The sequence below is a fragment of the Pezoporus occidentalis genome, unplaced genomic scaffold, assembly GCF_034315485.1.
Source record: "Pezoporus occidentalis ecotype Australia unplaced genomic scaffold, CSIRO_AGI_Poc_V1 ctg57, whole genome shotgun sequence".
NCBI lineage: Eukaryota > Metazoa > Chordata > Aves > Psittaciformes > Psittacidae > Pezoporus > Pezoporus occidentalis.
In genome coordinates, this window is record NW_026915910.1 from 5,459,033 (window position 1) to 5,485,996 (window position 26,964).

General features: G+C 52.1%; 2 protein-coding genes across 2 annotated transcripts; one reads left to right on the forward strand and one right to left on the reverse strand.

Moving 5' to 3' along the window:
- The first annotated feature begins 1,527 nt into the window (after nt 1-1,527).
- CTSB (cathepsin B) lies at nt 1,528-13,625 on the forward strand. The gene is made up of 10 exons (XM_062638542.1): nt 1,528-1,602; nt 7,172-7,323; nt 7,830-7,915; nt 8,294-8,408; nt 8,656-8,774; nt 9,563-9,648; nt 10,354-10,500; nt 11,191-11,307; nt 12,074-12,202; nt 12,294-13,625. The coding sequence occupies exons 2-10, from the start codon at nt 7,198-7,200 to the stop codon at nt 12,389-12,391; spliced, it is 1,023 nt and encodes a 340-aa protein (XP_062494526.1). The 5' UTR covers nt 1,528-1,602; nt 7,172-7,197; the 3' UTR covers nt 12,392-13,625.
- Nucleotides 13,626-14,495: 870 nt separating this feature from the next.
- FDFT1 (farnesyl-diphosphate farnesyltransferase 1) lies at nt 14,496-26,797 on the reverse strand. The gene is made up of 8 exons (XM_062638540.1): nt 26,641-26,797; nt 25,543-25,640; nt 20,918-21,101; nt 19,027-19,155; nt 18,398-18,589; nt 17,611-17,787; nt 17,211-17,363; nt 14,496-16,198 (listed from the first exon to the last, which is right to left on the reverse strand). The coding sequence occupies exons 1-8, from the start codon at nt 26,740-26,742 to the stop codon at nt 15,977-15,979; spliced, it is 1,257 nt and encodes a 418-aa protein (XP_062494524.1). The 5' UTR covers nt 26,743-26,797; the 3' UTR covers nt 14,496-15,976.
- Between the last annotated feature and the right edge of the window lie 167 nt (nt 26,798-26,964).

Below are 26,964 nucleotides of genomic sequence, written 5' to 3' on the forward strand. Positions count from 1 at the left end.
CAAGTGTATTATTTTACTGGGGTTTTTTTCATCACTTTTCATCACTTCACTAGGAAGCCTTCTAAACAAAAAAAAAAAAAACAGTATTTAAAATGTGAATGTGACCAAAGAAATGATTGGCTATAAATGGCAGCGTGGGAAAAAAATATATATATATTCTCTCATTTTCTAGAGAAAATATATAACAAAGGTTCAAAAAAGTTGAATGCAAATACTAAAACTTATGTAAAAATATATACACAATGCTCATGAAGACCCAACAGAGAGAGGGATCTGACCAGATGCCAAGGGATGCATTTGTTACCTTGCAGAAATGCTCTCAGATGGCCAAAGAGTTTGGAGCAGCCTTGCCCAGTCACTGCAGGCAAAGCTGGTAAGAAATGAGCATTAATCATCTGCTTCTGTTCCATCCTGTTTGGCATCTGCTTGTGTCCTGCCATGAAGCCTAAGCTCCTGTAAAGCTTCTAAAGCTTCCTGAAAGTCTAGAGAAGCCAGTCAGTAGCATTGCATCAGTCTGGTCCCTTCTGCCCCATCTCTGCAGCACCACGGACCATCCCTGCCACCCTCTGCTCCTAAGGGGGCCTCAGGGTTCACCTTTTCTTTATTCAAAATAATTCCCAGGCGATTCCCATTGCCAAGCTTTGATTTTCTACACCAGCTGCTGGGTGTCAGTAGACTTTTGGTTGCTGATTAGTTATTATTTTGTTCTAGGCTAAATGTGCTGTCCATTTCTGAGGGTGATGGGGAATACATTATATATGTGTGTGTGTATGTATGTATGCATGCAAGCATGCATGCATGTATGTATGCGTATGTGTGTATTTTATCCCCACCTTTTTCCAGAGAGGGGTGAGAAAATAAGTAAAAAAATATATATTGTCTTTCTCAATGAAGAAAAGCTTTAGCATCACGCTGGTTTAGAGCAGGGCTTGAAACTAGCTCTGAAATTGACTTTTCTGCGCTGTTCATACTTCTGAATATCAGTCAAAATTAGGGGAAAAAAATAAGTCAGCACAGTAACAGTACAGTAACACAGAAAAAAACTGCTGGACTTCCAGGGAAAAAATTAAAAGGATGCTGGCAGGCTGGAGATAGGATGGGCAGGGAACAGAGCAGCTTCCAGTGCTTAAAGGGCTGACAAAGTGGCTTTCGACAAGGGCCTGTAGAGACAGGACAAGAGGGAATGGCTTTAAAGTGACAGAGGGGAGACTGAGATGAGATCTTAGGAAGTTCTTCCCTGTGAGTGTGGTGAGGCACTGGCACAGGTTGCCCAGAGAAGCTGTGGCTGCCCCACCTCTGGCAGTGTTCAAAGCTAGGGTGGAGGGGGCTTGGAGCAACCTGGTCTAGTGGAAGGTGTCCCTGCCTGTGGTAGCTGACTGGAACTGGATGAGCTTTAAGGTCCCTTCCAACCCAAACCACTCTATGGCTCTACACAAACTAAGCATGGTACGCCTCAATCTCAGCGCGCCACCCGCAAGCGGGGCGGGCCCTGGGCCGGATGCCGTCACGCCGGGGGCGGGCCGGGCAGGGGTGACTCAGCCGCTGTAAGCTGCCCCTTCCGCGGCCGCCGGGAGTGAGGGGTCGGTCGGGAGCTGCGGAGCGGTGAGTGCGAAGGGGGGCGGGTCGCGACGGACGTAAGGGACGCGGTGCGGTGAGGGCACAGCAGCGGGGCAGAGGCAGGGCAGGTGATGGGATGGGATGGTATGGTGATGGGTGCTGCGTGGCACGGCTGGGGCAGGGGGACACGGGTGGGTGCGTTGGGATGGGGCACCCCTTGCGCTGCCGCCGCGGGGAGCTGCGGGGGACCCAGCCCTGGGCCCGCCGGGTGCTGCGGAACACTCATTGAGCAGCAGCGGTGTCTCGCAGCTGCGTTTGGGGGTATTCTGGGCGGTGGTGGATGCAGGAAGGATGCTCTGCGGCTCGGAGGTGAGGTTTGTTGCAGGGAAAGTGCTATTAACCCGCAGTGCGTCTCAAAGGCAGCTATACCCTCCCTACCTCCCACGGAAGGAGAGAGGAAGCCGTGTTTATATAATGCAGATGGGAAGGAAAACAAACCAGCTCTGCTTGTCTGCTGAAGGAGGTCGGTTTGGCATCAGCTGCAGTGCTTGTGGGAAGATCCCGTGATGCGCGGCCGAGCTGGGGTCTGGCATCAGGACCATGGCTTGGAGATGGCGCCGGGTAAAAGCTGCCTTGATCTGCCTGGCACGCAGCCTGGCTGCCATCCATATATAGCTGTCACCCATATACCGCACCAGCGGGGCTGCGCTGCGGGCGTGATGCAGCAAAGATCGCTTCCCTTCACCCGTTTACCTAGAGGTTGCAAAGTTGAAGGTTACAGAAGAGGGCAAGGAATTTCAGTAGAGCAGGGTGTCTGCTGGGGGCTTGTGCAAGACTCTGGTTTGTGGAGTGGTCTGTGAGAAGAGGGAAAAAAATCAGTGCAGCTCCACCGGAGAGGAATCTTGCACTGTGTGTGAATGGAAGCTGTAGAGGCAAGCACTGCAGGTTGTCTCAAGATGTATTTATTTTGCCAGATATCAGACTTCTGGTAAAGATTTAGCTTTCCTAGGAAGGAATGGGTGTGGAGAAGAGAGGATTGGGTGTGGGGAAGAGTGCCTCATGCTTTTTTATTTAATTATTTTTAAGAAAAATATTCAAGCTTCGATAATTCAGTAATAACTGTAATGTAGTCACCAGGCCATGAGTTTGGTGCTCCCAGACTGAGCAAGCTAAGCTGGACTGCACTGCTTATATGCTTGCTTTATTGTGGCTTAGAGTCATGCACAATCGTTGGCAGCTAGAACAAAGGACAAAGCTCAGCCTGGCTGAGGAGGACACATGACTTGGGTTTTGCTGAGCACCTTCACCTTGGAGGGGTGGGGGTGTTGTAACTGTGATCATGGGACAGCTCTTATCTTCCCCTGACCCTTACAAAAGGGTATGTGGATGCCTCTGTCTTTGCCTGGAGGGGTTTAGCCCAGACAGTGGAGGAGCTGAGAAGTGCTTCAGGGCTGTTATCTCTTGGCCTGACCTGCCTGAACAGAATCAGGTGAGCTGGGCTTTCAATAGCCTGGTTTGGGTTTTTTGGGTGGTTGTTTATTTCTTGACTATGCTCAGTTAAATGGGACTTGGGGGTTTGGAGTTCTGGGTGATATCCTGCAACCTTTGTGGTGGGACCCTGCAGCAATGAACTGCAGAGGGGTTTCGTATAGCAGGCACTGCTCATCTCCCCTGGCTGCTAGGCGGAGGCTGTGGTACCCTACTGATAACATGGTCCATACAGCTGGATCTCTGTCCCTGGGAAAGCAGGTGGGAGCAGGCTCCAGCTCTGAGATCTGCTGCTCAGGATGGATGGAGAGGACACGTGGGTGATGTCAGCTCCTTCCCTGTGCCCTGTCTATTCGCAGTTGCAGGTAGCATAGCAGGGCTGTGATGCAGCACCAGCTGCAGCATCTCGCTTCTCAGGCTCCTCTCCCTCACACACTGCAGCCACCCCGACCAGCTTATGCTGGAAAGCCTTCAGCCTCTGTGCTTCCTCCTCAGTGGCTCGCACAGGGGTGTCTCAAGGGCTGCTCTCAGGTGGCCCAAATCTCCCCTTTTTAAGCCGTGTCTGAAGTGCAGGGGCCCTGATCAGGGTGTGGTGTGCTGGTGGGCAGGGCTTCCAGCAGTTATTTCCTGCTCATCCTTCAAGAAACTGAAGGCAATTTGAGTCCCAAATCCCAGGTATTTTGGGTCCCAAAGCAGAGGCTTTGTTCTCAGCTCCAAGGTCTGCAGCCCCAGAGGAGATGGGGGAGCCTGGGAGGCTGTTGGCAAGCCTCAAACATCCTCCTCCCACCTGGAGAGTTTGGGGCGAACCTACTGTGTCTTAAGACATCCAACAGCCAAGCTTTGCTTCTGTTTTCAAGCTGTGGTGGAATGTGACCTGTGGAGACAGCTTGAACAGGGTTATCCTTACGCTGCAAGGCACCTGCAAGAGACTGGGGGGTGCAAAGGGAAGGAGGTTGCTGGAGAAGCTCCCCTGGCCTGTTCAGTGCTCAGGCTGAAGAGCAAATTTCTTTTTGCGAGCCTGGTTTTGGCGCTGCTCTCGTGTTGATATCTGAAACATCTGTGGGGCCCTATGGGGAGGGAGGTGTGTGTGGAGGAGATAGCGGCGGCAGGGGAAGTGCACAGGCAGTAACGCTGCCGCGGGAAGTGTGTCACCGCTGGTATCTGCGGGAAGGGGTGGTTGGTGGGGCGGGCAGCAGCTCTGCTTGCTGTGCTGCTGCCGGGGCTGGTGACTTGCCGCTGGAGGAAGCTCGTCCTGCGGGTCCCGTGCCTGTGTGCTCCGTATTTATAGCTCTGCTGTACACAGGGCGCTTCTAAAGTAGGGGGGTGGGGAGAGAGAATCACGAGATCGAGGATTTCCCCTTCCTTCTCCAAGCAGAGCTTGGGATATTCCGTGCCATCCAGCTGTGTCAGCTCCCTCTGAGGCCTCACAGCCATAGGAGACTTCATGGATTCATGGAATGGTTTGGGTTGGAAGGGACCTTAAAGCTCATCCAGTTCCAACCCCTGCCACAGGCAGGGACACCTTCCACCAGACCAGGTTGCTCCAAGCCCCTGTGTCCACCCTGGCCTTGAACACTGCCAGGGATGGGGCAGCCACAGCTTCTCTGGGCACCCTGTGCCAGGGCCTCAGCACCTGTGCAGGGCCTCACCACCCTCACAGAGAAGAACTTCTGCCTAAGATCTCATCTCAATCTCCCCTCTGTCAGGTTAAAGCCATTCCCCCTTGTCCTGTCCCTACAGGCCCTTGTCAAAAGCCCCTCTCCAGGTTTCTTGTCAGCCCCTTTATGCACTGGAAGCTGCTCTAAGGTCTCCCCTTAAGGAGCCTTCTCTTCTCCAGGCTCAGCTCTCTCATGGCCCATAGGGAGGCTTCATGCCAGCAGGAGGTTTGGCAAGAGCCTTGTTTGCTGAAACAACCGAGTGGCTCCCAGCTATTCAGGTTGCACTGGGCTGTGTGACCGTGCTGCTGCTGGGTGCGCTGGCCACCGGCCATGCCGTGGGGCGGCTGCAGTGCAGCAGAGCCTGGAAGGCGATAGCTGTCCAAGGAGAAGCTGCTCTGGTATCACTTTCAGTCCAGTTTCGGGTGTCTGGAGCTCCAAGTCTGTGGCTGTGTGGCCCAGTAACCTGAGGATGTGAGATATCCCTTGTGCACCCATCAGGAGCTGTATTGATGTGGGAGGCTTTGCAGGGCGGGTTTGAGCATGCCAGGAAATTTACAAGCACCCTATTGAAAACACAAGTGTATTAGGTGGCTTCTGGCTTCGAAAACACTTCCCTTCTGTGCTACAGACAGTATAGAGTTGACTGCAGGAAGTGCAGTGGGTTTTGGGTTTGATTTGTTTTGGGTTTGTGCTGGGTTTTTGTTTTGTTTCCAAGGATTTTCCATTAGAAAAGGTGCTTCAGATGAGGCTGCTCACCTGTGGGCTTCCCATGGCCATGTTGAAGGGCACAAGGCAAACCCCACAGTAGCCTTAGGAATGAATATATATTTGTTTCTCTGACTGTAACCTCTTTCCTCCTGCATAAGCATGGTGAGGACACCAGCGAGACCCTTGTGTGTGAGAAACCTCTTAGCAAGGAAATAGAAACCCCTTCCAAGAGGTGAGATTGAGGGGCAGGAGAACCCATGTGCTGCTGAAACTCAGCTAGCATTTGGGCTGAGCATCCTGCTGGAAGCACAGAGTGGGGATAAAACCCAACAAATGGTGGAAGGAGGAGGGAGGGGGAGAGAAAGCAAGCCCCTTTATACAGTTAGCTGCAGTTGCCTGGGCTTGTCGCTGGCAGAAAGTAGGGCACTCCTGCTGGGTTCTCTTCTCTGGGAAGGCTAAACTTGGCTGTGAGTAGGTGGTGGCAGCCTGCATAGAAAATACTTGTGCATTTCCCCATCCCTGCCGGCTCTGTGGCCGCAGGGCTGGAGTGCTACTGCCAAGAGCTGCATGTCCAGCTGCTCTGGTGTATTTGCCCAGGAGGGCTTAAACCCAGGCCTGTAAAGGTGATCACATGTTGAGCTCCCTGAGATGAGTAGGAATTAAAGCTTAAATATCCCTGCTGCTCAGGCTACTGTGGAGGGTCAGAGGTGTTGTGTTGGAGCTCATTGGGGTGGATGTGGGGTTGGTGGAAGGGGAGCTGCGAGGTTCTGGAGCAGGGTGCCCTGGTGTGTTTGCAGGGATTCAGCAGCTCATGGCCAGAGTGTGTGCCCAAGTCAGGTGTGGGGATGTGGAATGAGTGGTGGTTGCTGGTGTTGGGGCTGTAAGGGAGAAGCTGCTGCGTGAACCCTGCTTACTTCAGCTGAATAACTGATTATCTCTCAATAGGGGGTTAAATTGGAGTTGCACAATTTAATGTGAGTTAGGTTAAAGGAGGCAGGAGAGCAGAGAATCCACCAGACCCTGGAGCATCTTTGTACTGGGTGGTCCCTGTGGTTCGGAGTGGGAGATTGTGTTCCACTGCTGCTGTGCTCCTGGATTTCCCCTGCATCTCTGTTCCCCAAATCAGAGACTTTCCTGGTGCCTTTTGCCAAGGGAAGCAGCTTCACAGCCTCCCTTACAAAAAAACCCAGTGGGAGGGGAGCACAGGCAGCTCTGTTGCTTGCGGACATGGGCAGGTGGTCACTACCCCAGGGCTGTAACCCCCATCAGGGTCCCCAGGGCAATGGGCTGGCCAGTGTGAGGCCATAGAGTCCAAAAATGTGATTTGGAGTGATATCCTCAAAGGAAAGAAGGGCAGGTACTAGGGCAGGGGCTAGCAAATCCCTGAGGCTGCAGTTTGTGGGGGTGGGGTATCACTTATTCCTTCTAGTCCTTATTCTCCATTTTTGTGGAAGTAAACACAGCCTGTAATACCCTCCAAATCCCTTGGGTCTGCTTCAAAAGATATTTTCCTGCTGCTCCTAATCCTGCAGTGGTCAACAAACAGGGTTGCCTTGCCTGATTTCTTATGAGCTGCAGAAGGGGGGTGATTACTCTGCTCCTGCGTCTCTCCTGACCTTTGGGGTAAACCGGGATCAGGAGGGACTTTATGCAGCCACGTGTTTTATCCTGCCACGTGGTGCTGCGATGGTGCTTCTGCCAAGCCTTGGGTCCAAGCCCACCTTAGGAAGGTTTCCAGTGATGTCCAAATCTGGCTGCAGGTGGAGTGTCTCAGTCTATAGCCAAGATGTGGCTGTCCGTGTCCATCCTGTGTGTCCTGGTGGCCTTCACCAATGCTCGCAGTATTCCTCACTACCTGCCTCTCTCCAGTGACTTGGTCAACCACATAAACAAGCTCAACACCACCTGGAAGGTGAGTACTGGCTTGGTGAGTACTTTTGGATGCATTGCTCAGCAGTCCCTTTGTGGGACCCGACAGCTGAGCTTTGGGAGTCTCATCGTGGTGGTTGCTTCATAGCAGCCTTGGTCCCAGTTGCCTTCTCTAGTGAGTTGATGCTGTCAGGGATTCCCATGGTGACAGTAACTGTGGGTCTTCTCCTCTGTGGAGCAGAGCACTGATGGATCTGTAGAGTAGGAGCAATGATAAGAGGAGGAAGGCTGGAAACAAGCAGCAAGTACTGGTGACCTGGCCAAACCCAGGTTGCAGTGGCTGAAGGCCAGGGCTGGACCTTAGCTTGCTGGTCATGATGCACTGATCAGGGAAGGGGCTGTGTTCTGTCTGTAGATAGCCTGGCTCTTAGCTTCTGGGTTGTTCAGCAAGTGTCAGACTGATTGGGTCTGAGGGAGACCCTGAGCACCAGGCTGGTCCCAGCATTGGTGGCTGTGAGGAGTTGTGTCCCATTTCTCTGTCTCTTCCAGGCAGGGCACAACTTCCACAACACTGACATGAGCTATGTGAAGAAGCTTTGTGGCACCTTCCTGGGTGGGCCCAAGCTCCCTGAGAGGTGAGTACTGGGAGAGGAAGATGAGCACCCTGTAAAAGCTGGTGTGGATGCTCCTGGTGCATCTGGGATGCGCAAGGGTCTCCTGGGTGCAGCTTAGTGGGCATCATGCATGGAATTAAACACAGCAGCATGTGGAAGGGGATGGGAACATCCATCCTCTGTTCTGTTAGATACTTGACCAATCATACTCCTTGAAACTTAAAATACTGGAGGAGATGCTGACCTGGTCTGAGGACTTCAGAAGTATCTATGCTCCTTCACTAAGCAAACAAGAGCCCTTGTCCTCCAGGTCACCTTCGAGGAGGCTGGGGAGTCCTGTGCAACCGGTCCTGTTCCACTGGTGTTCCTGTAACAGCGCTTGTCTCTTCTCACTTCCAGGGTGGATTTTGCTGCAGACATGGAGCTGCCTGATACCTTTGACTCACGGACACAGTGGCCTAACTGCCCTACCATCAGTGAGATAAGAGACCAGGGGTCTTGTGGCTCTTGCTGGGTAAGTGCATGGGCAGTTTGAAGTCACATTGGTATAGAGTTTGCTGGACAAAAAGGATGCCATTCAGTTTGCTACCAAACTGCATAAATGGGGAGACGCTGGGGGCATCCTGCAGTATTTGGGCTTCTCGATGGGCTTATGCTAGCCAGGCTTGTGCTTGCTGCACTCATTCCCAGAAGGCTGCCTGGTTTCATTCCCACGGCCAGCTCTAATGGTCTTCCCTTGGGTTTCTGGGGGCTGCCTGCAGGCTTTTGGCGCTGTAGAAGCGATTTCAGACAGGATCTGTGTTCACACGAACGCCAAGGTGAGCGTGGAGGTCTCGGCGGAGGACTTGCTGTCGTGCTGCGGCTTCGAGTGTGGCATGGGGTGAGCTGCTCTTGGTTCTTGTGCACTGAAAGGGTGGGTGGAAGGAGCAGGGGCACAACCTGGAGATGCTGATCATTTCAGCCCTGTCTTCCTGACAGGCTGGATGGGGCTTGGAGCAACCTGGTCTAGTGAAAGCTGTCCGTACCTGTGGCAGGGGTTTGGAACTGGATGAACTTTAGGGTCCCTTCCAACCCAAACTATCCTGTGATTCCTGGTCTCCCGATGAGCAGGCAGCCTCACTAATAGTTTATGCTGTAGATACTGGAGTTAGGTCAGAACATAAAGGTGATTGCATGGACTGAAAGTCCCTCTGGGGCATATCCTACCCCCAGCAGCAGTGGATAATGATGGCTGGTGGTGGGAGGGCAAGCACATAACAGTACTTTGCTATACAGAGTTGTCAGCTGCCTAATCCAAATGAAGGATCTTTCAATAGCCCCAAGTCTTGGTGTTCAGGCACAAGCCTTTTGCAGTTGTAGAGAGCAGAGTGGGGAGTTGGGTCTCCAAACTGTGTAGCCTCTGCTTGCTCCTGGCAGCAATGGCTGATCCAAGGATGTGCTAAGGGGGCACACTGCTTTGGGGTTTGGAGGCATGGGTGCTCTTAGCTGCTCCTTGTCCTAATGCTTTGGTGTGTTGAAGCCTGGAAACTCTGGGGAAGGCAGGGACTGAACGTGCTGAAAGCTTCCCTTCAGCCGCCTCAATTTTCCACCTCAAAATCAGTGGCTCAATTTACCCCAAAGGGGATGGCTCTGAGCAGGCTGGAGCTGGAACTACTGCTCTTTCTCCAGGTGCAATGGTGGTTACCCTGCTGGCGCATGGAGGTACTGGACAGAAAGGGGCCTGGTGTCTGGAGGTCTCTACAATTCTCATGTGGGTAAGTCCTGGCAGATACCCTTGTGACAGCAAAGAGAAGCACCTCTGCTTGGTGTTCTGTTACAGGTTCATGTCCTTCACAGTGCCTCTCTTCTGGTCTCTGTTGTTGTGGATGCTCCCTTCTTCAGGTCTGGGCTCAAATACCTCCGTTATCCCAGATGGCTGCTCCTTTCTCCATCTATGGCTCCTTCTGGTCACCCCTGGGACAAGGGTTTATGAGCAGCACCTAGTGGCAGGAGGGGCATCCAGGAAAGGAGCACAGTAGCCAGGCTTAACAACCCTGCAAGGCTTCTGCTGCCACTCCGACAGTGTTCAAGGCCAGGTTGGATGGGGCTTGGAGCAATCTGCTCTTGTGAAAGGTGTTTCTGCTTATGGCAGGGGGTTGGAAGTGTATCTTAAGGTCCTTTCCAACCCAAATCAGTCTATGATTCTATAGCCATAAGTTGGTTCATGTTTCCATCTTTTCCATCACATTGTCAAAGGGGGAGGTGCTGGGAAGCAGGTCCAGAGGGAAACCCATTGCTGAAGCAGGGGTTGCCCGTCTGGCAGTGGCAGACCTACTCTTGCTCACACCCCAATGATATCTGTGGGATTTCTGAGTCAGAAAGGTCCTATCTTTTCATGGGTAATCTGGTGCCTTCTCCAGCATGGCTTTTGGACAGGGGTGCTCAGGGACAGCCAATTCATTGCTCTCTCTCCTCCACAGGCTGCCGTCCCTACTCCATCCCACCCTGTGAGCACCATGTCAATGGCTCCCGGCCACCCTGTACCGGGGAGGGAGGAGAAACCCCAAGGTGCAGCCGGCACTGCGAGCCTGGATACTCGCCCTCGTACAAGGAGGACAAGCACTACGGTAAGGGGGGTGGCCTCCATCACTGCTCGATGCATAGCAGCTCCAGAGCTGTTCTCAATGGGGCTGGCAGGGTTGGACCTCTTCCTAAGCTGGTTTATGGTGGTTATTCTCTGTGCCCTCAGTGATGGGCAGTCCTGCAGCAAACATAAGCCTGGCAGATGCACAGTTTGTATTTGCTGAGGCGCAACTGAGACAGGGGAACTGATTTGTGTCCTTGTGGTGCACATGCCTGGGTTGAAGATCATGGTGGGACTCTGGTATCAAAGCCACCTCCTTCTTACTCCGTGGTGGTAGCAGCAAACCCTATACATGTAATCTGGTTATGTAACCCTATACATAATCTGGTTGCTTCTTTGGGATTTGTCTTGCTTTGAGTAATTTGGGTTGTTTTGGAAATGGGGAAGTACAAGGAGAAAACTTCCCACTGAAGCTGTCTGAAACAGGTCTTCAGGTCAAGAACAGGACTCAGGTTAAATCATTCCCTCTGGAAGAGGGATGGTTGGAGTGCACTGTTCCTGCGTTAGCCACTCCGTGGCTGTGTTAGTGCCTCTGGAGCAGTTGGGTTTGAATTCAGCCTTTAAGTGGAGAAGAGCTCTTGCAGGGCCATGCTGAGCAGTCTCTGTTCAGCCATGCCAAGATCTCTGCAGCCTGACAATGCCATACTAATGGTGGGACTTTCTTCCTCCATAGGCATCACCTCCTATGGTGTCCCTCGCAGTGAGAAGGAAATAATGGCTGAAATCTACAAGAATGGCCCAGTGGAAGGAGCCTTTATTGTCTATGAAGACTTCCTGATGTACAAGTCTGGTGAGCATCAGCACTGGGGCTGTAGGGAGCCCTCTTCCCTACTACATCTATAGGGTCCATCCCTCTACTCACTTCTGAGAGGAGATATCAAGCTTATAGTAGAGTATCTGGTGTTACAGGAATGTGGAAACAAGATACCATCTCCCTTATCCATTGGTTTATAGCAAGGGGAATAACTGGCTCAGGGAGGAAGCCCCAGTGGGGACCCCCCAGAATTGCACTAGGGTTTGGAACAACAGGGTTTTAGAGTAAAATCCTGACAGATGGCTCTCTTGATGTGGACTCCAGTTCCCTGTTATGAACTGCTTGGGATGTGCTGCCTTTGGGCCCCTTGCCCCTTGGCTCTGGGTGTCCTGTGCTGAGCTGATGCTGACCATCAGTCCTTCCTTCAGACTCTACACTAAGCTCCAGGTTTGCTTTAACTTGGCAGAGGAGAAATTGAGATCTTAGGCAGAAGTTATTCCCTGTGAGGGTGCTGAGGCCCTGGCACAGGTTGCCCAGAGAAGCTGTGGCTGCCCCATCCTGGGTAGTGTTCAAGGCCAGGTTGAATGGGACTTGGAGCCATCTGATCTAATGGGATGCATGCCTGGCTGTGGATGGTCTCTAAGGTCCCTTCCAGCCCAAACCATTCTGTGATGCCATGGTTTAACCAATCCCACTTTCTTGGCCGGTCTGTGGGGTTTGCTGTCCAACATCTGACAAACTGTGGGCGCTCTGAGGTGCAGCAGCACAGTGCCCATTGAGGTGTTGGTGTGTTTCCTTGCAGGGGTCTACCAGCACGTGTCTGGTGAGCAGGTTGGAGGCCACGCCATCCGGCTCCTGGGCTGGGGTGTGGATAACGGCACTCCTTACTGGCTGGCTGCTAACTCCTGGAACACCGACTGGGGCGATAACGGTGAGGCACCCTGGATGCTGCCCGGGGGAACCCCTTCCCTGTTCTTTGTGGTCCAATGGAGATGTTGACTTGGGCTGTTGGTTGCTTTCAGGCTTCTTCAAGATCCTCCGAGGAGAGGACCACTGCGGCATCGAGTCCGAGATTGTGGCCGGCGTTCCCAGGACAGAGCAGTACTGGAAGAGGATGTAACCTGATCAAACAACCCTGGGTCCCTGATGCTTTTAACTGATAGTGGTTTGGGTGCAGAGCCCCCCCTTCTAAGAGACTATAGTTGAGGTTACTTTATTAAAGCTTTTTATCTTTTTTTTTTAACTGTATGGTGGAGCTGGAGGTGGAACTGCTCTCCACCACCCCTCTGCTCCTGCTGGGCTGCAGCTATGGGACATTCCCTGCTCAAAGGACTGCTGAAGGGCTTGTTGGCCTCTTGTGCCATGATATTTGGTTAGCCTGGACCCCTTCCAGCCATATCTGTAGCTGGGAAGGTAGGAAGCAGTAGCTTTGTGCTGGGACTAGGGACTTGGTGGGGTGGTGGAAATGGACCCTGCTGGGAAGCCACAGCCAGGGGTAATTTGTACCCCCCTGGCTGAGTTGTTCTGACTGTTGGTGCCCAAAATAAGCAGGGTATGTTAGCGTGTGCCTTGAACTGGTGAAACTTAGAGCTATTAATGATGATGTACTGATGAACTTGATATGGGGCTGGCTCTGGACGGAGCTGTGTTAAGGCCCCTTCCTGCCTGCAATAAGTCCTTTGTGCATTGCTTGCTCCATCCACTCGGCTGCTTTTTAAACCACTTGTTCCTCAGCTGTTTTATCTGCTTTTTCTGCTGTAGTCTGGGGTTATTGGTCCTAAGGAAGGGCCTGGCTGGAGCTCCATGAGCCTTTGACCTAATGTCCTGCAAGCATCTAGGAGCACGATGGAAGGAGCAAACCACTTCCTTGCAGCTTGATGTGAACAGCAGGGTCATGCCTCGGTAAGGTGCTGCATCCAACCCTGATGTGTTGCTTTGGGATGGCCTGTGATGAATGCTGAGCAGGGATGAGAGATGTTCCTCAGGTTTGCTGCAGGGAGCTCAGGCAGATGCTTGGAGGATTCTTGCTAACTTGCACACAGTGGAAGCTTTTTTTCTTTCCTTTTTGAGCCACAGGCATTAAGGAAGAAGAAAAAAATCCTTATTTTTATTACTGGGGGAGGTGTAATAGCTGTGTAGGAAGAATCGTGATTTGCTGACACTAATACAGTGAAAGAGAATTTCTTTTCATTTTAAAGCACAAAGTATATTGCTGAGGCTACATGTCTGGAACACATGAAGCAGGCTCTCCCTTGCACTGTAAAATAGCCCCTTGCCTCTGCTGACTCACCAGTGAGACAGAGCTGTGGTGTATGTGATTGGAACAACTGTGCCAATAAATGATTTCTCCAGTGTCTTGTCTCATGGCTCTTGGTTGCTTCTGCTTGACCTTAAACCACTTCAGACTATACTCCTGTGCACTGTAGAAGCGATGTTGTTTTCATTCAAGTGAGGTCAGTGTCAGCCCTGTCTTCTGGCCATGCTGGTGACAGTACAGCTGCAGCTACTGCCTGGGGCTTGTGCTGACTCCTGAGCAACCCTTGGGTATCATCTACTCTTGGTGGTGGGCAAAGTGCTTCTGCCCCCAGCATCTGCACACTGGTACAGGGGCTGTGAGGACACACCAAGGCACTGCGGAGCATGCCTGCAGCCCAGGCTGTGCCACTCCTGCTGCGGGCAGTGCAAGGTCAGTAAAAGTCACTTTACTGACCTTTAGCTGTCTTCCACTCTGGTTAAAATTACTCCTTTGGGTCTGGCAAATAGAGCTTTACTGTGATGCCCTAAGTAGCAAAATCTTAGAGCAGCTTCCAGTGCATAAAGGGGCCAACAAGAAATCTGGAGAGAAATTTTTGACAAGGGCCTGTAGGAACAGCACAATGGGGAATGGCTTTAACCTGACAGAGGGGAGACTGAGATGAGATCTCAGGCAGAAGTTCTTCCCTGTGAGGATGGTGAGGCCCTGGCACAGGGCAACCAGGGAAGCTGTGGCTGCTCCAGCCCTGTCAGTGTTCAAGGCCAGGGTGGACACAGGGGCTTGGAGCAACCTGCTCTAGTGGAAGGTGTCCCTGCCCGTGGCAGGGGTTGGAACTGGATGAGCTTTAAGGTCCCTTCCAACCCATCCTGTGATTCTCTGATTTGCATTTCATCCTAGCAGAGGGTTTGGAACTTGTGACATGGTGGGGAAGTACCAGTGTGAAATGACAGCTAAAAAAAGGACCAAACTGTTCTTTTTCCCAAAGAAAACTTTTAATTCCAACAGGACTGGAAGCTGCACAAAGAGAGCTACCGCAAGTTTCTTTTCAACAACAGCTTAAAACTATGTACATCAGTATTTGCAGAGTAGGGGTTCTCCTTCTGAGTAACAGTCTGGCCCCAGGGGCTTGGCCTTGCACAGGCACCAAACTGCTCTGTGTAAAGAGCTCTGTCCTGCACCAGGACGGGCTGTCCTTCCCTTCACAAAAGCAAAGCAGCATTTAACAAGGGGTGGGTAGGGACCCTGATAACAAAAATCCACCCCCGGAAAACACTTGCTATTAAAGTGCTGTTTCCTCTCAAAGGACATCCGGCCTGATGTGTTTCAGAACACAGCTTGCACATCAGTCTAACCCAAAGCATCACTCGAAGCCAGAGCCAAGCAGGCCAGGGAAACCCACCATGGCCATCTCAGTGGCTCAGGCCTTCCGAGCCCACAGCAGGGAGTGCCGCTGCCTTTCAGGCTGGCCAGTGCACTAAGGCCCCCAAAACACAGCCCAGGAGGGGCAGCACAGTGCAAACCCTCACCCTCCTGCCTTGCACAGGCACCCAGCACTGCTGCGATGATGATGCTGCTCCCATCCCTTGGGCTGCAGAAGTGCTGCAGAGCCCAGAGCCTGCAGTGGAGCCAGGCATGGGGTTGTTAGCTTAGGACCAAGCAGGCAGCTCCCTTCTCATTTTAACCACCTCCCCATGCTCAGACATGAAGCTTTGCAAGTGCAGGGTGCCATCTGCTAGAGGGCAGGGAAGCTGCAACATGTGGCTTCCAGCTGGAAGCACATTAAAGTGGACAGAGCGCCCCTCCTCCTACATATTTAACATTAAAAGGGCTTGTTTCAAGTCTAGCAGCCTCCTTCAGTACAAGAACAGAAATGTAAAGATTGCCTGTTTCCAGGCTGCAGGATGTCAACCAGCCTGGGCTGAGGGCCAGAAGGTGGCCATAGCTTTTTCCCTGGGTAAGGAAGCTCTCCTGGCTGAAGCAGCGCCCTTCCAGTGTGGAGCAGGCACCAGGGGCAACAGGGAAGAGGCTGCTTAAGAAAGGGAGGCAAAATCCAAGTGGTTTTCCTCAGCTCTGAGCTGGTAAGGCATCTCACATCTCAAGCAAAAGGGAAGAGGCAAATGGATTTTCTACTTAAAACCATCCTAACCAGAAAGAAAAAGATTCAAGGAAACCATCCAACAGGAAAGAAGGGAAAAAAAATCTTCAACCCCAAACAGCAGGACTCCGATTAGTGCTTGTAACCATCCAAGCAGACAGCAAGGGCGGTGAGGAGCAGAGCCTGGCAACGCTGCACCACTGCCCTGGGCCACAGCTCACCGCTGTCCTGTCCTTATCACCATACAGGCCCCATGGCACCCCGATGCCTGGCCATCCCCACCAGCAGGGGATGAGGAGCCTCCTACCTCTGCTGCCCATGTCCGACCATCTCTTCCCCCCGCCCGCCTCTGCCCATCAGTTCTCTCCCGCCTGGACATAGTCCTCGGTGGCCTTGGAGATGGTGCTGAGGTACTGCCAGCTCAGTGCAGCCAGGAGCATGGCGCACGACAGGTAGATGGGGGAATAGTGGTGGCGTGAGGCCATGGGGCCGTTGGGTAAGCTCATGGTGCGGATGGAGGCAATGATCTGCTGAGTCTTGTTGGATGATGGGTCTGTGCTTGGGATCTTCTGGTAGATCTGAGGAGGAGGGAGGAAGGAAGAGTTATGGCTCCCACCCGAGGTTCAAAAGGCAAACGGGACCACTGGGTGGAAGGGCAAATGTTAAGGGCTACCATGTACTCAAGAACAACCTCAGTAGTGGATTGTCATGGAGCAAGGACCAGCTGCAAGGGATGCCTGGAGAGGGCCAAGATCCATTTCCCTTGAGAAGTGCACTAAGCCAAGCAGCCTCTTGAGGGCACCCCATGACGGGAGATGAACCACATCAGACATAATCTCTCCATCACGAGCAGTGTTGTTGGAACCAGGGGTTCTTGCCCCGCAATCCTCACTGCAGTGAAATACTTGTCTGCATAGGGCATAGGGAGGTGTGAATGAGCAGAGACCCTCTTTTTGGCTAAGGTGCCGAGGTGTCCCTTGCCATGAGGGTGGCCAGCCCACAAAGGGATCTCTAGTAACCCGTTTTGGGGTCTCCCTGGTGCAGAAGCAATGTCTTTTTATTTAACACCCCTTGCTGGATTTGTTTTTGAGTTGCTGTGAAAACAACCACCAGTTGTGAACTTTTAACCTCCACAGTACCCTCAAGCTGGGAGTCCCACTGCTTTAAGCAACTGTAAAGAGCTGTCCTTATTTACTGTTGGCTGTGGAGCACAACCACCACATCATCCTGTCAGCTGCAAGTACAGACACCAAGAAAACAAGAGGGTTCACTTGTTTTCAAGCAGCCCATATGGATGTGATGCAACCTGTTCAGAAGTGTGTTGCGGGAAAGGTCTCTATGCCTATTCAGCCCAGGTGCTGTCAGAGCTGACTACTCTGGTTCTCTGTCAGGAAGGCAGGACTTCAATCTCTGCCTCTCAGACCAAGCACCCAGTTTGGTCCAGGCCAAAACCACTTCAAGGTCACCATTCCCTGCCACCACTGAACTACGAGATGTAAAGAGAGGATTAACAGATTCATGTGTCTTCCCAGTTTCACACCAGAAATGAAGATGGGAACAGCCAGCAATTTCTCAAACTGCTCAACCTACCTCTTCCACGTACTGGTACATGATGGCTTTGACAGCTTGTATGTTTGTGGCATCCATCATGAGAGTGACGGCTTGTCCCTTTCGTATCTTCACTACACCCCTGAACACTTGCTTGTTGTTGTAGCAGGCAGCCAATGTGGCAATAGCCATCACCTGAGGAGAAACACAAAGAGCCCTTACCACATTGTGAGGAGCTTGCTGAAATTGATGCTAAGACACCCTGGAGAGGAGCCACAATCTCACCAACAGCAGAAAGAGTAGGTACCAGGAAGGAAGGAAGAGAGAGAAGAGACAGAGAATAAAGCAGGCTAATACCAACATGATACATAACATCCTTCACCTCCAACTTCTTATCAGCTGGGCTGCAGATGATGAAGAACCACTTGAAGACATAACTCACCTGGGGGATAGCGCAGAAGTTGAAGACAGTTTGGTTTTTCAGGCGGGATAAGTATGTGAGGACATCAGGGACGTGGTGGAGGGCGTTGGTGATGAGCTCATTCAGACACTGGACTGCCATATCGATGTTCTCTGGTTTGGCAAGATCCGAGAGCTTCTTTGCATATCTGCTCCAAACCTAAACACAGAGATAAGGATTCACAAGTTGGAGGGTACATCATGCTGTAAGAGTGACATCAATAATACTCCGAGGTCTGGGAGACCAACACGAACCACCACAGACTCACAAAAGCCTTGAAGGGCTTACTAAGCTCAAGAAAAGAAGGAAGATTGTGAAATTACAAGAACTGTTATTATCAAGATGTACAATCAATAGGAGCAATCTTATGCAGCAGCTTTACTGTCAGATCTAATAAGATTAAAGCAGACCATCAAGTCTCTCCTGTTAACTTTGACTTAAACAGACTTGAGAGACAATACAATTTTAGCTGTCCACCTTCCACTGTGCACCCTATAATGGTTTCCTAAGATGGGTGTCCTGAGAAACATGGATGGTTGGCTCCATCCATCAGAGTTCTCCAACAGAAGTGTGAAAGACTGACAAGGGACACCAACTTCAGAGGAAAAAAACAAACAGATTTGGGTATTTCAAAGTCAATTCCAGTAGGAATTCTTCCAACGAGAGGATGCAACTCACAGTATCAGAGTAGCAACAGCACCTTCAGTCTCAGTGCATTTCCCAAAGAGGCACAGCAGGAACCTCACCCTAAGACAGTGCTCTCCCTCACCTCTCTGGGCCAGAACTCCCTTCCCTCCATCTGGTCTTCCAGATAGTCCCGGATGATGTTGGTTTTCTGCAGGAAGAGGCCCATGGAGTTCGCCAGCTCTGTGTCCTGTCCAACAATAGCATCTTCTAGCTCTGATGCAGAGAAGAGACGGGAAAGGCCGATTCCCACCAGCCCAGCAACGTAGTGACAATACTGAGAGGCACCAAGAGGGGAAGGGGCAGGAACAAAACAAGGTAAAAGCAGTTACAAGCTATTTACCACAGTGAGCTTTACAAAACTGATGCTCAGAAGTAATTGAGAGTACATGTTCTGCAAGTTCTCACAGCCCTTCCTGGGACATCTCAGCTTTCCCATACCCAGCAAACACTTCACCATGTCCCACCAAGCTGCTACTCTGCTGCCACCCGCCAAATGAACCACCCACAGGGGAACAAGCTGATGCAGTGGGTCACCCCAAACACATGCTGACAGGTAACACCACCAAGCCACGCCATGCTCCCATTACCCACACGACCAGCAGTCTCTCAAAGCCCTCCCAAGCCCAGTCTTCCTCATCCAGCTGAACCCTCTTCCCACAGTGACAAAGTGGATCTTACATTCAGTCCACTCCTCTGTCCAAGCTGACTTACCTTATCCCACTCATGCTGAGAGTCCACCTTCTTCTCCAAGAACTCTGCCATCCCAACACCCATTTTGTGACAAATATCTGAGATCACATCCCGGTAGACCTTTGACAGGTTCCTGAACTCCATGGAGATCTGCAGCACAAACCACCACGAGGAAGAAAACAAAAAACCAGCAGGGTTCAACATTTATTAAGGAATAAGAAAAAGGCTGTTTACGAGGCTCTTATCCCACCCTGGCTGGAGATACAGGACAACTCCCACAGCCAAAAGTCGTTTCAAGGCCCTTAAAGCACAGGCTCCGTCTGTTCTCAGTATGGTCTCTGGCAGTAGATCAGACACAGCAGTATCTTTGGGAAGGCTCAGTGGCCTTGACTGGTATCACCCAGGAGTTGCAGCACAGAAGTAGCTACGCTTGGTGCACAGTTGGGGGCTCTTTTGTAGTTTGTGAGAGCATTCCATCACAGCAACCACGGGAAAGACAGGGGAGGTTTCTGGTACTCTGTTCTCCTGAACAGCCCTGGCTTCACAGTGTGCATTTTGCACAACTCCAAAGGCACCAAACAACTTAAAGAGTGTGAAATCCTCCTTCTGCATATTCACTAACATGACTCAGTGAATCAATTGCTTTCACACTGAAAACAAAAAAGTGCATCCTCCCCTTCCCAAAACTGAGGAGCATTGCGTTTTGTAGTGCGAAGCTTTATTCTATTACTGTGCTAAGCTAAGGGTTTTTTATTGCTAATTTATTATTTAATACTGTATTACTTATTTATAGTGGGTAACTGCAGCCAGCCCAGTAGGTGTGACAGCATAGTGACAGCAGTCTGACTGACTACAGCTCAGACCCCAGCATGGATCCAGGCTCCCTTCCCAACTCTATCCACAGCTGCTGGCATGTCCTTGCCCTGTAAAATAGTCTGTCTATAAAATAAGCATATTGACTCTGCTTCTGTCTCAGTTGCTTCAATTTACTACACGGAGAAGCACACCCTGCAAGTACACCTCTATGAAACATTACTAGAACCAAATCATACCTGATCATGAACTCACATTGCCCAAGTGAACAACACATACACACCAAGACACAACAACAAAGTGCAATACACTCTGTTTATTTTTCCAGTGCCTGAAGGGGCCGACAAGAAAGCTGGAGGGGCACATTTTACAAGGCCCTGTAGGGACAGGACAATGGGGAATGGCTTTAACCTGACAGAGGGGAGACTGAGATGAGCTCTTAAGCAGTTCTTCCTTGTGAGGGTGGTGAGGCCCTGCACAGGTTGCCCATAGAAGCTGTGGCTGCCCCATCCTTGGCAGTGTGCAAGGACAGGTTGGATGGGTCTTGGAGCAACCTGGTCTAGTGGAAGGTGTCCCTGCCCATGGCAGGGGGTTTGAACTGGATGAGGTTTAAGGTCCCTTCCAAACCAAACCATTCCATTATTCTATGATTATATACATGGGAAAGGTCTGCAAGGAGAATACTGTAGCTTTAGGGCAGATCTTGCAGGACCACCACAAATGCTGCCCATCCATAAGCCAAATCCCAGAGAAGATTCCCTCCTCTCCTAGGAGTATAGGACACCCAACCCAGGTAATGCAGAGTGCCCAGTCCAAAACGCTCTCTGCAAGGTGATGGTCATTTGATCTTCCAACAGGGGAGGCAAAAAGCCACTTTCTAAAGCTGGCACTTCTCCACAGCCAGACTCTCACTGAGAGAGTTGCACAGTATTTGGGTTTCTTACTCCAGCTCTGCATCCAGCCCCATGTGCAAATGATGAACTACAGGCTCACCAGGGGCTGCACAACCTCAGCAGGCATAGGCAGACTTAGTGTAGAGGGACAACCATGCACAGAAAGGTGACACAAGGCAGCTGAAGCAAGGAGGTGGATGCCTTACCGTTGGGAAGTCTTCAAGCACCTGCCGGTCCTTCTCCTTGCTCTCCATGTATTTCCACTCTGGTTGGTAGAGATAGGAGTGAAACTCGTGCAGCATTGGGACCTTCACATCTAAGCTGATGGTCATGTCATCCTCTATAGTGTCCAGGGCACGGAGAACTAGGTAGAATATACAGACGGCATGTCTGGGGGGAGGAGAAAAAACAATCCCTTACTTGGGATTGCCTATTAGGCAGGACAAATAGCTGAGATTAATCACAGCCTTCAGCAGGCACTGAAAGCTCAATATGATACATGCTGGAACTGCTAGGTTGTCGATGCCTCTGGAACATGGAAGCACTTCCAGCAAAATCCACTCTAACATTTCAGGTGATACAGTACTGCTTTGGTCAAGGGATGCCCACATATAATCCCTCCTGCTTCAAATCATGGGTTTCGGTTGAAAGGGACCTTTAAAGGTCACTTAACTCAACCTCCCTGCAATGGGCAGGGGTATCTCCAACTATATCCCAGATGTCAGCTTCCCCAGCCCTCATATGGGGACAGTCACTGTCCCCTGCAGTGTAGGAAAGTAAAACAGATGCATTAGAAACATGCTGCTCACATCCCAGGGTCAGAGGAGCAGGTCAGGGATGGAAAGCACCACCAGCAGCACCTCCCACCTACCTTGCTCATCATCTCTTGAACCTGTGCTCTGAGCAACAGTGGTGCCTCCACACAAACTCCCCATAGGCTGACTGCTGTGAAAGCTGCATTAGGAAAACCTTTCCTTCCTGCAGGAAACTATGGCATGGCTTTTGGCTTTCTAAGATGCGTACACCGGGGAAGGGACAGGCAGGGCACAGTCAGATCCAGCCCCACAAGCAAGAGCCAACCCTGCGAGCAAGGCCAGCATTCATTAGAACCCAGAGGACAGAGCCTGAAGTCAGCGTACTGGGAAAGCAAATGCAAAATAAGGAAGGGAAAAAGCTGGTGTAATTTTCCTATCACCTCCTCTTCTCTGCACCCAGCACCCTTTTACCCTGCTTGGGGTGCCTTACCAGAACATTAGGAAACAGGAACATTGGGACTGAAATAGAGCCAAAACCACCCTGTATTTTATATCTCCACATGCAAGACACCGGAACCAGCCCACATACCCTAGCACCCCAGCAGGAAGCTACTGGAAAGCCGTTTCCCCTCTCCATCCCATTGCCTCTGCCTTCCCTATTCCTGCCTTCCCCATCCAAGCTCCACACTTCTGCTGATGAAGCAAAGACAAAAGCCCTAATGGCAAGAAATATTGGCTCCAACCTACAACTTACATAAAATAATCCCCTAGCTCTAAATGACCACAATGATACATCAAGGAGATGATGTGTTTATTAATTGCTTAACAAACTGAAACCAGCTTGGACTGCTTAAATGCTAATGACCAGGCAAAATCATTGCTCTCCTTGAATGACACCACGCAAGCAGTGATTAACCAGCCAGGGAAAACTGACTGGCTTTTGGAGCCAATGCTGTTAAATTTGGCAATTTTTCCTTAATTGAAGAGTATTTAATACCTCCATCAAAATACACACCCCAGGGCTCAGGAGCAGCTCTCTTGTGCTCTGCTGCTCCTTTGCACAACTGAGTTTTTCCATTTCAACCAAGCTGCAAAGGTTCATGGGACATGAGGCAAGGGCCCAGGACTCCTACCCCCTTTCAGCAGCAACCAAGAAAGGCAGAGCAGAACCTCAACAGCCATCCTACAAGTACTTCTCACGCTGACACCATGCCAAGGGAAGCAATAACTCCAGAACAGTTGAAACACTCATTTAACCCCACTTCTGCATCCAAACCTTAACTCCATCCCTAGCTTCCATCATATACTGAATTTAGCTCCGTGGTGATTTGGGCAAATGAAAGGAAGAAATTGTTTATGATGAAGGTAGTAAGACACTGGAACAGGAGCACAGAGGTGGTAGATGCTCCATCCCTGGAAACACTCATGGCCTGGGAGCAACCTGATCTTGTTGAAGATGTCCTTGCTTATTGCAGTGTGGTTGGACTAGATGATCTTTAAAGGTCCCTTCCAACCCAAACTATTCTATGATTGCATGAAATATAAGATCATAAAAACAACTATGCACTAAGCATTGTCTGCCTGCAGCTCTCCATTTCTCTGCAGGGTTCCCAAGCACCATGATCCCAGTTGGGCTCCAACTTCAGATCCATGGAGATGACAGGAAGCTAACCAAAGCCACACACTCTTCACCAGGAAACCTGTGTGACACTGCTAGAAGAAAACACTGGCATTACCTCCCCTCTGCAGAACTGAAGTGCCCACTTCCCAACAGCAAGCCTGGTTTCATCTCGGGGCTCAAGCTCTTAGGTGCAGCTCCCCCTTCCCAGGTGAGGAGGCCTCCTTTCCCTTTGTCACTGCATTCACTCTCCACCAGCACAAAGCTGGTCCTTTCCACAAAGCAGCTGAACCTGCAGAGACTGATGCTGAAGGGTCCCAGGGACAGGCACCAGGACAAGGCAGGAGCATCCCTCTGCTCCACCAGCAGGAGAGGAGCTGTGGTGTTGTCTCATAACTCCTTGCCCGCACCAGAAGTTACGACATTGGCTCAGCTGCTGATGGAAGCTGCAGTTTTGAGCCTCCCACCTTCCAAGAAAACGCCCTAAGCATGGAGCAACAGGGCCTTGGCCAACAAAACACACAGTTTATGGGGCCAAGAAAGAAAAACAAGAAGGAATCAGACATTTAACTCAACTACCAACACCCTGGCCAGGGAAGCATGGCTTCAAGCACTCATCTGTAAGTTCTCTGTTTTCCAGCAGCCCTTGGGGGATGCACAGAAGCTCTCCTGGGAGCAGTGATTGGAACTCGGGAGCAGGAGCCTGCCAACAAGGTGATTTCACTCCAAAGAAGTCACAAACAAAGCTGGGGCAGGGGAGGAGACCAGGCTGTGGCACAGGACACTGTGCTCAGGAGCAGACCCTGAGCAGTGCTGTGTTTGTCAGCACAATGTAGTTGTTTCAATGCTTGAACCCTATACCCTCAGCTCATTCAGCCAGCAAGAGCAGAGGCTGGTATTCAGTAGTTTATAACCACAGAGGTTCAGTTTACCCCCTAGTGGGGTTAACATCAGTGAAAGCACAATGATCACCTCACACTTTGAGGTGATCCAGAAAATTAATTCCTTCAGTAAGTTGCTCATCTGCCTGTTTCTATATTCTCCCTATTTTGCATTTCCCTCTTTCGTCCTTAACTTTTCAGCGGAGCCACTGTGTTTCAAAAACGAGTTTCTTCCGAAGGGCTACAGAGCCAGCTGTAATTCGGCAGCAATCCCTGCAGAGCCCTAGGTTGGCAATGGCATTTCTAGGATGCCAGGCATAAGTTTCTGTGCCTGAGGGATGGCACCTTCCTGATCCCAGAAAGCTGCAAAGCAAGAATTAAAGAATAGAAAAGAGAGATGAGAAAGACAACCAAAGGAATATGAAGGCAAGCACACCACTTAACTGACATTGCCAACAGGATTCGGGATGTTTTATTGAGTAGCCTTTTATTTTTTCTGCCAATTTCTACATTAGCTAATGTACAAGCATGGAAAAAAAAGCTTAATTCTTGGCCTTAGTTGTACCTTTCCACACATCCCCTGCCAAACCACTGCATTTCTTTGCCTTTCCTGTAAAACAAGCTGCAAACACCAATTCATAAACACTGGACAACAGCTATGGGGAACCATCCCAAAAGCCAAACCAGAGCTCAGGAACCCAACAGCTAACCCAGTGTACAGTGCCTACAACCGCTCAGCAGAGCCACAACCACATCATTAGATGTACCCAGTACAGAAACTGCCCATTTTGATGACTAACCCAGTTTGGGATTAACTGAAAAGAGACCTATATACTGAAGTCAGTAGTCACCGTACAAATACAAGGAATTATGGACAGCATATATATATATAGCCACGAGGCCCCAGGCCAGCTGAGCTTTGCATCCTCCGCTACTATTACTGTCTGAAACTTCCCTGCACGCAACAGCAATATCTGTACAGCAAAAAAAGAAGCGTGCAGCAAGCCCACCCGATGACTGAACAGGTTTTGAGGCAGCTGCTTCCAAAAGCATCTTTCAGGCAGGATCCAGACCCTTGGTCAGCCCCGGAATGTTTCTCACCTCCTCCCAAAGCCCAGGCTTGGCACTGCCAGGACACATTCCCAGGGTATCACTAACAACACAGGGCCAGCCGCTGTTTAACCATCTGCTGGCCGAGGAGCTGCAGTGCCAGCCCCCAGGAACGTGGCTGGGGGGGGGGATGTGTGATAGGCAGCTTGGACGTGAGAAACCCCACGTACCGCTGCACGGGGTGGGGCTGCCCTGAGCATCTCCAACCAGCGCTGCTCAGCACAGCACCCCTGAGGCACAGGGGGGAAGAGGGAGGGCTGTGCAGTGGCTCACATAAAGAACATAGTATGTGGGGGCACTGCATGGGGAACCCCGGCATTAGAGGGGGGACACTGCACCCACCACCTCTTAGGGAACCCCGCTGTTGGGCAGACATCGCACCCACCCCTCCCGGGGAGCCCTGCATCCTCGGGGGGTGCATTACCCCCACCACCACCCCCAGCCTCCCGCCCGGGACCCCCGCTCACCGCAACTCTCCGTCTAGAGCCTGGATGACGGCGGCGAAGCTGCGGCTGGTCTGGTTGAGGTACCGATAGCAGGTGCGGAGCCCACATTCCAGCGAGTCCTGCAGGCAGAGCGCGGTGCCGGGGGCCGGCTGAAGGCGGGGGGCAGCCGGCGGAGGGGCCAGGGGCGCCGCAGGGACCCCGCGCTGCTGAGTGCGCCGCCCGCGGCCCCGCAGCCGCCCCACAGCCCGAGGGGGACCCCGCGGTGGGGACGGGGAAAGGGCCAGAGCCCGCTTCAAGAGGGACACCGCTTTGGTGCTGGCCGCCATCGGGGCGGGCAGCGGTGGCAGGGGGCTGCAGCCCGCTCCGCCCCCCAGGACCGCCCGCTACCCACCCCTTAACCCGCTCCGTGCCCGCCCCGTCTGAGGAACGCTGATACATGGAGAGCATCAGGACCGCGCGGCGGCCGGAGCCGGAGCGATGCACGCAGGGTACCGGCCCCCAGCAATGCATGGAAAGCCTGAAGCAGGTGCAGCAGCGGGCTCATGTGATGCCCGGAGCCATGCAACGCACGGGATGAACGAAGCCGGTGCGGAGCACCCGGGACGCGCAGTGCCCGGAGCCGGTGGGATGCACGGGAAGCATCGAGATCGTGGCACCGGGTTTGTGCGGTGCCCAGAGCCGGTGCAGTGCTTGCCGAGAGCAGGAACAGGGTAAAGTCCCGGTCCCGTGCAATGCACCAGGCCCGTGCGTCGCTTGCAACCGGTGCGATGCACAGTAATGCAACACCCGCTGCTGGGAAACTAGGAGCCGGTGCGATACCCGGACCCCGAGCAATGAATAAGGCCCGAGCCGCTGCAACACCCGGGATGCTCCGATACCGCGCCGGGCACACGGAGCCGATGCTGCCCACGGTTGACACCTGGCCGGTGCTGCCTACGGCAACGCCGCGGCCGCGCAGGGAGATGATAACCCCCACCTCATCCTTCCCCTCCTCCTCTTCTCCCCGTCCCGGCCCCGCAGCACCGCATCCCCCGCCTCCCCCCGGGCACCGTGCACCGCCCGATCGACGCTGATAACGACGAGCATCCCCCGCCTGTCACCACACCCCGTCCCGCTCACCGGGTCGACCCTGGGCATGACGGCGCGGTAGCCGCCCATCTTGAACCGCAGCAGGTTGTAGATGTCCTCGGGGTGGCCCAGCCATTTCTTCAGCAGCTCCATGGGGGCACCACCGCGGAGAGCGCTCCCGCCACCACCGCCCCCCCTCTATCCACAAACCGGCGCTTAACCGGAGCTGGGCGAGGCCGCCTCTGCCCCGCCTCTCCGCCAATCAGCGCTCTCGTCTCATCGCTCGGTGGGCCGGCTGGACGCCTATTGGCAGAGGGGCGCTCGCACCAGGGGAGCTCCAGCCAATAGAATGGCGGCGAGGCTGGTGTGACGGCC

Coding starts and splice junctions, on each gene's coding strand:
- CTSB (XM_062638542.1), top strand. CDS start 7,198: ATGTGGCTGTCCGTGTCCATCCTGTGTGTCCTGGTGGCCTTCACCAAT. Junction 8,409..8,655: donor GGTCTTGTGGCTCTTGCTGG/GTAAGTGCATGG, acceptor GGCTGCCTGCAG/GCTTTTGGCGCTGTAGAAGC. Junction 9,649..10,353: donor TCTCTACAATTCTCATGTGG/GTAAGTCCTGGC, acceptor TCTCCTCCACAG/GCTGCCGTCCCTACTCCATC.
- FDFT1 (XM_062638540.1), bottom strand. CDS start 26,742: ATGGAGCTGCTGAAGAAATGGCTGGGCCACCCCGAGGACATCTACAAC. Junction 17,788..18,397: donor GGGAGTTCTGGCCCAGAGAG/GTGAGGGAGAGC, acceptor CTCTGTGTTTAG/GTTTGGAGCAGATATGCAAA. Junction 17,364..17,610: donor ACTTCTGCGCTATCCCCCAG/GTGAGTTATGTC, acceptor GTTTCTCCTCAG/GTGATGGCTATTGCCACATT.